At 43.4% G+C, this 10,140-nt stretch overlaps 1 protein-coding gene across 1 annotated transcript; it reads left to right on the top strand.

The window, feature by feature from the left end:
- Positions 1-8,301: 8,301 nt before the first annotated feature.
- Positions 8,302-9,795, top strand: Nlrp4 (NLR family pyrin domain containing 4). The gene is given in 3 exon segments (XM_021236295.2): positions 8,302-8,866; positions 8,869-9,535; positions 9,537-9,795. Coding segments are annotated over 3 exon segments (1,491 nt in total).
- Positions 9,796-10,140: the final 345 nt, after the last annotated feature.

The following is a 10,140-nucleotide window of genomic DNA, read 5'->3' on the forward strand; positions in this document are numbered from 1 at the left end:
AGCATCCCTTCATTCTGTGTTTTCTTTATCGTTTCTATTTCAGCTTTCAATCCTTCAACTGTTTGAGTTGTTTCCTTCATTTTTTGGTTGTTTTTTCTTGGTGCTCTTTAGATTCTTTGAGAGATTTGTTTATTTCTTGAATTTTCCCCCATTTCATGGATTTTTTGTTTATTTTTTTCTTCAATTTCTTTAAGGGATTATATGAGATACTGATGAGGGAACCCCAGAGAGACAGCTGACCACAGCTTGTGGGAGCTCATGGACTCTCAACCAACAGCTAGGATGCCTGCATGGGACTGACCAACTCCCTCTTCATGTGGGTGACAGATGTGTAGTTTTGTCTGTTTGTGGAAATCCTTGTAGTGGGACCAGATTCTGTCTCTGGTGCATGAGCTGGCTTTTTGGAACCCATTCCTATGATGGGATGCCTCTCTCATGCTGGATGAAGTGGGGAGGAGCATGGTCCTGCTTCAACTTGATATGCCATGCACTGGTGACCCCTACGGGAGGCCTGATGCTTTCAGAGGAGTGGATGGGGGTGTTGGATAGGAGGTGGAGGAGGGAATGGGACAAGATTAAGGAGGGGTTACTGTGATTTGTTATGTAAAATAGATTTTAAAAATTAACTAAAAAGACAGAAAATAAAAGTAGGAAGGCAAACAGTGCTCTAAGACACGCAGCTAGGAAAGTTGGAGTAAATTAGAGCTCCTGGTTAAGCCTTATCTCCATGGCTGAGTTTGCCATGCTTCTAGTTCAGGCTTCTTTTCCCCAGCTCCTGCCAATTTTACAGCACAGGGTAAATGGCCACAATATCTGCTAGAAAGGGTTCACATTCTAGCCATTCTCCAGGGTGTGGTATTTATGCCTTCAAGCTCTTTTATTCTCTTCCTCTCTTCCTGATCCAGAGTTGGGGGTTCAGCCATTTCCAGAGAATAAATCACAGTAGGCACTAGATGTAGACATGTTTGGGTCTGAAGTGGGGGATAGCATCCACCCCACTTCCAGTGCCAGCTTCTGAAATAGCATGTGACAGTTTAACAGTGACATTCATTACACACAAATGCCAGCTGTGCTCAAAGACCAGTGAAAGACTCACCTTAAAACCATTCTGGAGGTGAGATTGGGTCCCCGGCTGGGACCACCCGCCCATCACCCATCCCCCTCCATAGTCGGGGCCGCTCCCGGCTTCCAGAAGAACCGCCCACACAGGAAAGAGATCAGCCCCTCCAAGACCCCAACCCAGCGAGCCCAGCTTCAGGTGAGATTGGGTCCCCGGCTGGGACCACCCGCCCATCACCCATCCCCATCCATCTTCGGGGCCGCTCCCGGCTTCCAGAAGAGCCGCCCACACAGGAAAGAGATCAGCCCCTCCAAGACCCCAACCCAGCGAGCCCAGCTTCAGGTGAGATTGGGTCCCCGGCTGGGACCACCCGCCCATCACCCATCCCCCTCCATCTTCGGGGCCGCTCCCGGCTTCCAGAAGAGCCGCCCACACAGGAAAGAGATCAGCCCCTCCAAGACCCCAACCCAGCGAGCCCAGCTTCAGGTGAGATTGGGTCTCTGGCTGGGACCACCCGCCCATCACCCATCCCCCTCCATAGTTGGGGCCGCTCCCGGCTTCCAGAAGAACCCCCCACACAGGCCCCTCCAAGACCCCAACCCAGCGAGCCCAGCTTCAGGTGAGATTGGGTCCCCGGCTGGGACCACCCGCCCTTCACCCATCCCCCTCCATCTTCGGGGCCGCTCCCGGCTTCCAGAAGAGCCGCCCACACAGGAAAGAGATCAGCCCCTCCAAGACACCAACCCAGCGAGCCCAGCTTCAGGAAAGAGATCAGCCCCTCCAAGACCCCAACCCCAGCGAGGCCAGCTTCAGCTTCAACTGCAGTAAGGAAGGAGACCAGTGGAAACAGAAAGCCCCCACCAGCACCCACTGGAAGAAGAGATGGGAAGAAGACAGAATAAGAGATCACTCAGCAATAGAAACACCAACACGACCCCACCAGAATCCAGGGATCCAACACCAGCAAGACCTGAAAAGCACTACATAGATGAAGAAGAGGAGACAGACCTTAAAAATTATTTCATGAAGATGATGGAGAGCCTCAAAGAAGAAATGAGGAAATCCCTTAAAGAAATAGAAGAAAAAACAAACAAAAAAATCCATGAAATGGGGGAAAAATTCAAGAAATAAACAAATCTCTCAAAGAATCTAAAGAGCACCAAGAAAAAACAACCAAGAAAATTAAGGAAACAGCTCAAACAGTTGAAGGATTGAAAGCTGAAATAGAAACGATAAAGAAAACACAGAATGAAGGGATGCTGGAAATAGAAAAGCTCGGTAAACGGTCTGAAATTACAGATGCAAGCATCACCAATAGAATACAAGAGATAGAAGAGAGAATCTCAGGTGTTGAAGACTCATTAGAGGACATAGCATCGTCAACCAAAGAAAATCTCAAAACCAACAAATCCTTAACACAAAATATCCAGGAAATATGGGACACCGTGAAGAAGCCAAACCTGAGAATAATAGGTATAGAAGAAGGTGAAGAACTTCAACTTGAAGGTACAGAAAACATATTCAACAAAATCATAGAAGAAAACTTCTGTAACCTAAAGAAAGATATGCCTATGAAAGTACAAGAATCTTACAGAACACCAAATAGACTTGACCAGAAAAAGAAGTCACCTCGCCATATAATAATCAAAACATCAAACCTACAGAGCAAAGAGAAAATATTAAGAGCAGCTAAAGAAAAAGGCCAAGTAACATATAAAGGCAGACCTATCCGAATTACACCTGACTTCTCAATGGAAACGATGAAAGCCAGAAGATCCTGGTCAGATGTCCTACAAACGCTAAGGGAACAAGGATACCAGCCCAGACTACTATATCCAGCAAAGCTCTCAATTACCATAGATGGAGAAAACAAAATATACCATGACAAAGCCAGATTTAAACAATACGTATCCATGAATCCAGCTCTACAGAAAATGCTAGAAGGAAAACCTAGAGCCAAGGAAGATAACTACATTCACAAAGACACAGGCAATATAGAATCATACTTTACAAAACACTAAAAGAAAAAGGGAGGAGAAACTACACAAAATAACTTCACTAACAATAAATCAAGCGCAAACAAGGATCACCAATCAATGGTCATTAATATCCCTCAATGTCAATGGCCTCAACTTACCTATAAAAAGACACAGACTTGCAGAATGGATACGAAGACAGAACCCTTCCTTCTGCTGCATACAAGAAACACATCTCAACACCAAAGACAGACGTTATCTCAGAGTAAAGGGCTGGGAAAAGATCTTCCAATCAAACGGCCCCAAGAAACAAGCGGGCGTAGCAATCCTAATATCTAACAAATTAGGCTTCAAATTAAAATCAATCAAAAGAGATGAAGAAGGGCACTTCATATTCATCAAAGGAAAAATACATCAAGACGAAGTCTCGATTTTAAATATCTACGCCCCAAATACAAAGGCACCTACATTCGTGAAAGAAACATTACTAAAGCTCAAAATGCACATAAAATCTCACACACTAATAGTAGGAGACTTCAACACTCCGCTCTCACCGCTAGATAGGACTTCCAGACAGAAACTTAACAAAGAAACAAAAGAATTAATAGAAGTTATGACCCAACTGGGTTTAACAGACATCTATAGAACATTCCACCCAAATACAAAGGGATATACCTTCTTCTCGGCACCACATGGAACCTTCTCTAAAATTGACCACATAATAGGAAACATTGCAAATCTCCACAGATACAAAAAAATTGGAATAACCCCCTGCATCTTATCAGACCACCATGCATTAACATTAGAATTCAACAATAACACAAATCGCAGAAACCCTACAAACTCATGGAGATTGAACAATGCACAATTGCACCATCCCTGGGTAAAGGAACAAATAAAAAAAGAAATGAAAGACTTCCTCGATTTCAATGAGAATGAAGACACAACATACACAAACTTATGGGACACTTTGAAAGCAGTGCTGAGAGGAAAGTTTATAGCACTAAGTGCCCACATGAAAAAACTGGAGAACAGTCATACTAGAGAAATAATAGCACAGCTGAATGTTCTAGAACAAAAAGAAGCAAACTCCCCAGGAGGAGCAGACGCCAGGAAATAATCAAATTGAGGGCTGAAATCAATCAAGTAGAAACCAGGAAAACATTGAGAAGAATCAATGAAACAAAGAGTTGGTTCTTTGAGAAAATCAACAAAATAGACAAACCTCTGTCCAAACTAACCAAAAGACAGAGAGAGAACATGCTAATTAACAAAATCAGGGATGAGAAAGGGGACATAACAACGGACTCTGAGGAAATCAAGAGAATCATCAGGGCATACTTTGAAAATCTGTACTCCACAAAATTTGAAAATTTAAAGGAAATGGACAATTTCCTGGATAGATATCACTTGCCAAAACTAAATCAAGAACAGATAAATAATCTAAACAGACCTATAACCCCTAATGAAATAGAAGCAGTCATCAAAAGTCTCCCAAACAAAAAAAGCCCAGGCCCAGATGGCTTCAGTCCAGAATTCTACCAGAAATTCAAAGAAGAGCTCATTCCAATACTCGTCAAAGTATTCCACACTATAGAAGCAGGAGGCTCACTGCCAAACTCTTTCTACGAGGCTACAATTACCTTGATACCCAAGCCACACAAAGACACAACTAAGAAAGAGAACTATAGACCAATTTCCCTCATGAACATTGATGCAAAAATACTCAATAAAATACTTGCAAACCGGATCCAGGAACATATCAGAAAAATCATCCACCATGATCAAGTAGGCTTCATTCCAGGAATGCAGGGATGGTTCAACATTAGAAAATCTATCAATGTAATCCACCATATTAACAATCTGCGAAAGAAAAACCACATGATCATCTCACTAGATGCTGAAAAAGCCTTTGACAAAATCCAGCACCCCTTCATGATAAAGGTCCTAGAGAGATCAGGGATAACAGGAACGTACCTGAATATAATAAAAGCAATATACAGTAAACCAACAGCTAACATCAAACTAAATGGAGAGAAACTCAAAGCAATTCCTCTAAAATCAGGAACAAGACAAGGCTGTCCACTCTCTCCATATCTCTTCAATATTGTACTTGAAGTTCTAGCTACAGCAATAAGACAACAAAAGGAGATAAAGGGGATACAAATAGGAAAAGAAGAAGTCAAACTTTCATTATTTGCAGATGATATGATAGTTTACATAAGTGACCCAAAAAACTCCGCAAGGTTACTCCTAGAGCTGATAAACACCTTCAGCAATGTGGCAGGATACAAGGTAAACTCAAAAAAATCAGTGGCCCTATTATATACACATGATGAAGTGACTGAGAAAGAAATCAGAGAAACATCACCTTTTACAATAGCCAAAAACAGCATCAAATATCTGGGGATACTGTTAACCAAGGAAGTGAAAGACCTGTATATCAAGAACTTTGTGTCTTTGAAGAAAGAAATCAAAGAAGATACCAGAAAATGGAAAGATCTCCCATGCTCTTGGATTGGTAGGATCAACATAATAAAAATGGCAATCTTGCCAAAAGCAGTCTATAGATTCAATGCAATCCCTATCAAAATTCCATCACAATTCTTCAAGGACCTGGAAAGAACATTAATCAACTTTATATGGAAAAACAAAAGGCCCAGGATAGCCAAAACATCCCTATACAATAAAGGAACTTCAGGAGGCATCACCATACCTGACTTCAAGCTCTATTATAGAGCTATAGTCCTGAAAACAGCTTGGTATTGGCACAAAAATAGGCAGGTAGACCAATGGAACCGAATCGAAAGCCCTAATTTTAACCCACACACCTATGAACACCTGATTTTTGACAAAGAAGCTAAAACTGTACAGTGGAAAAAAGAAAGCATCTTCAACAAATGGTGCTGGCATAACTGGGTAGTGGTATGCAGAAGACTGCAGATAGATCCATGTTTATCGCCTTGTACAAAACTTAAGTCCAAATGGATCAAAGATCTCAACATACATCCAGCCACACTGAAACTTTTAGAAGAGAAAGTGGGAGATACTCTTCAACGAGTTGGTACAGGAGACCACTTCCTAAACATAACACCAGTGGCACAGGCACTGAGATCAACAATTAACAAATGGGACCTTCTGAAACTAAAAAGCTTCTGTAAGGCAAAGGACACAATCAAAAAGACAAAAAGGCAGGCCACAGAATGGGAAAAGATATTCACTAACCCTACATCTGACAGAGGGCTAATCTCCAAAATTTACAAAGAACTCAAGAAACAAGTCTCCAAAACACCAAAGGATCCACTTGAAAGGTGGGGTACAGAGCTAAATAGAGAATTCTCAGTAGAGGAGGCTAAAATGGCCAAGAGACACTTAAGAAAGTGCTCAACATCCTTAGCCATCAGGGAAATGCAAATCAAAACAACTCTGAGATACCATCTTACTCCTGTCAGAATGGCTAGAATCAAAAACACCGAACACAATTTATGCTGGAGGGGATGTGGAGAGAGAGGAACACTCCTCCACTGCTGGTGGGAATGCCAACTCATACAGCCTCTTTGGAAATCAGTATGGAGATTCCTCAGGAAAATGGGAATTAATCTACCACTAGACCCAGCAATTCCACTCTTAGGCATTTATCCAAATGAGGCAGGTTCATACAACAAGGGCATCTGCTCCACTATGTTCATAGCAGCATTGTTTGTAATAGCCAGAACCTGGAAGCAACCTAGATGCCCCTCAACTGAAGAGTGGATAGAGAAAATGTGGTACATTTACACAATGGAGTATTACTCAGCAGAAAAAAACAATGGAATCTTGAAATTCGCAGGGAAATGGATAGCACTGGAAGAAACCATCCTGAGTGAGGTAACCCAGTCGCAAAAAGACAAACATGGTATGTACTCACTCATATATGGATTTTAGATATGGATCAGGATAGTGCCAGTCTGCACTTCCACAGATAGAGAGTCTGGGAAACAGGAAAGAACCTAAAAGATATGCATATATGCATAGTACCCAAGAGAAGAGGATGGAGACAAGATCCTCTGAATGGATGGGGAACAGGGCGAGGGGGGTAGTGGGACCTGGGAAGAATAGAGGGGGTAAAGAGGAAGGGAGTTGGTCATGGGGGAACAGGAAGTTGAGGGGGTGGGGGTAGAATAGGGGGAAAAGGGAATCATAGGATCGAAGACAGATCAGGCACCAGAGTGACCTCGAGTGATCTAAAGGTATAACATCAATTGGCAAGCTAAGCAATAGTGGAAGGACCACCTCGAATGCCCATTCCTGATAATGAACTTGATGTCTATAACTATCCGGGAGCCTTCATCCTGGGACTGATGGAAGCAGAGGCAAACACACAACTAAGCACTGAACTGAACCCAAGGAACCCAGTGACAGTGAGAGAGGAATGATGAGCAAATTGGCAAAGAATGGGCTGGCAAAACCAGCAGAGACAGCTGATCTGAACAGGGGAGTGCTCTTGGACCCCAGACCGACAGTGGGGAGGCCAGAATGGGACTGATCTGGGCCCCCCAAATGTGAGTGTCAGTGAGAAGGCCTGGACAACCTATGGGGCTCTGAGCTGTGGATCAGTGTCTATTCCTGGTATACAATCTGTCTTCATGTGCCTATAGCACAAAGAGAGATGCTCTCTCAGCCTGGACTCTTAGGGGAGTGCCTTGACCCTACCAAGAGTAAAATGATAGACTCTAGACATCCCCTATGTGGAAGGATTTGGCAATAGGGTGGGAGGGAGGGTGGAAGGGGAGTGCGGGAGGAGGGGAGGGAGAGGGAACTGGGATTGACATGTAAAACAAGCTATTTAAAATTTTAAAAAATCAATTAAAAAAAACCATTCTGGGCCCACAGCTTACAGATCCCTAAAAACAAACATGGCAAGCAGGCTAAAGTAGCGACTCGGTGGCTAGGAGTGTGCCCTTCTCTTTCATAGGACCTAAGTTCAATTCCCAGCACCCCTGTGGGATGCTTATATCCAGTTGTCACTCCAGCTCCAGGGAAAGAGTGGCATGCAACCCCTCTAGCCTCCACAGGAACCCACAAATCCACACACATGATTAGTAATGAATGTCTTTTAAGGTTACACATCCTGAGAATTTAAATATCAAAGTCAGATCATATGTGGGTGAATGCTTAACTTCATGTGTTGTGGATTTTTTTCTCTTCTACTCACTGACACAGGACAGTCAAAGACATATCAATCAAGCTCATCTGAAGAACAAGTTGAGGAAGGATTGACCCAGAATGTTGCAAATCCCAATTCAGCATTTCCTGAAGCCAGAAGTCACCAAGGACGAAGTCAGTTATTTGCAGCAGCTTTTCATATCAGAGACAACTGAGAAGAGGCCACACACAGTGCTCCTGAAAGGAGTGTCAGGAGTTGGCAAGACACTGGTGTTGTTCCAGTTAATGCTGGCCTGGTCAGAAGGCCTGTTGTTTCAGGACGAATTCTCCTACATCTTCTACCCCTGCTGTGAGGAAATAAAGCAGTTGAAGACAACAAGCCTGGCCTACCTGATGTTCAGAGAGTGGTCCAGCCCCTCAGCTTCCATAGTTGAGATAGTATCCCAACTTGCCAAGCTCTTGTTCATCATTGACAGCTTGGAAGTGCTAAATTGTGATTTAACCGAACTGGAATTGAAGCTGTGTGATAATTGGATGGAGAAGCATCCAGTGAACATACTGCTGAGCAGTTTGCTTAGGAGGAAGATGCTCCCAGAATCCTCTCTCCTCATCACTGGTCCCCCAGAGAGTTTTGATCAGTTGGAGGACAGGATAGACTACACAGATATGAAAACTGTGATGGGTTTTATGAAAACACTATGAGGATATGTTTCCAGGAATTGTTCCAGGATGAGAGCACAGCCTAAAAAGTCTTCAGGTTGGTGAGAGAAAACGAACAGTTATTTCATATGTGTCACATCCCTACTCTATGCTGGGTGGTGGCCACTTGTCTAAAAATTGAGAAAGAAGAGGCACGAGACCGAGCCTCTGTCTGTCGATGTACCACCTCTGTGTACACTGCTTACTTCTTGAATTTGTTCATTCCCAAAAGTGCCCATTGACCAAGTGAAAAAGGGCAAGACCTGCTGTGAGGCCTGTGTTCCCTGGCTGCTGAGGGCATGTGGACTTACAAATTTGTATTAAATCAGGAGGATCTTGGGAGAAAGGGGATTGTCAGTTCAGACATCTCCACACTCCTGAACACGAGTGTACTTCTGAAGAGCAAGGACTCCAAAAATTTCTACAAATTCCAACACCCATCCATTCAGGAGTTCTGTGCCGCTGTATTTTATCTGGTGAGGAGCCACAGGGACCACCCTAGTAAAGATGTTAAAGGTATAGAGGCACTCCTGTTTACGTTTCTCAGGAAAGTCAGGGTGCGCTGGATTTACTTGGGCTGTTTTATCTTTGGCCTTCTACACAAATCAGAACAAAAAAAGCTACAGGCATTTTTTGGCTACCTGTTTTCCCAGGAGCCTGGAAGAGACCAGTATTGTCAAAGACGTTTGGGAACAAGTCGATGACATGAAGTTGTCTTATTGTCTGTTTGAGATGGAGAATGAAGCTTTTGTCATGCAGGTGATGAACTTCTGGCAGCGGATCAAGTTTGTGGGTAAGGACAATTCAGATCTGATGGTGGCTACCTACTCCTTGAGGAACTGTTTTTCACTGCAGACTCTATCCTTTTCAACCCAAGACATCCTGCAGGAAGGACAAGAGCACAGCTCTCTGTGAATCCAATCACTGTCTTTCTCCTCAGTCTCCTTGTCTGAATCTGCCCCGGGTAGTTTGACTTCTATAGAACCCTGATTCAATACTCACCCTGACTGGTTGTATAATGTAGAGTGGGTGGCATACACAGTGGGTTCCAGGTCAGTCATAGCTAAAGAGGGAGATCCTCTCTCCAAAAAAAATCCAACACCAATAAAAATAAATGTGTATAATTTGTGAATTCTTGGCTCTTTTTGTCCATCCTGGAGTTAGAATCCATGGCCTCATGTGTACCAGGCTAGCACTTTGTCCAGAACTGAAGGCCCCTGCTCATTTTTTGAGATATGGTCTAGCCTTATATCCACTGTG

This window comes from Mesocricetus auratus, unplaced genomic scaffold (genome assembly GCF_017639785.1).
Source record: "Mesocricetus auratus isolate SY011 unplaced genomic scaffold, BCM_Maur_2.0 Super-Scaffold_100037, whole genome shotgun sequence".
Classification (NCBI taxonomy): domain Eukaryota; kingdom Metazoa; phylum Chordata; class Mammalia; order Rodentia; family Cricetidae; genus Mesocricetus; species Mesocricetus auratus.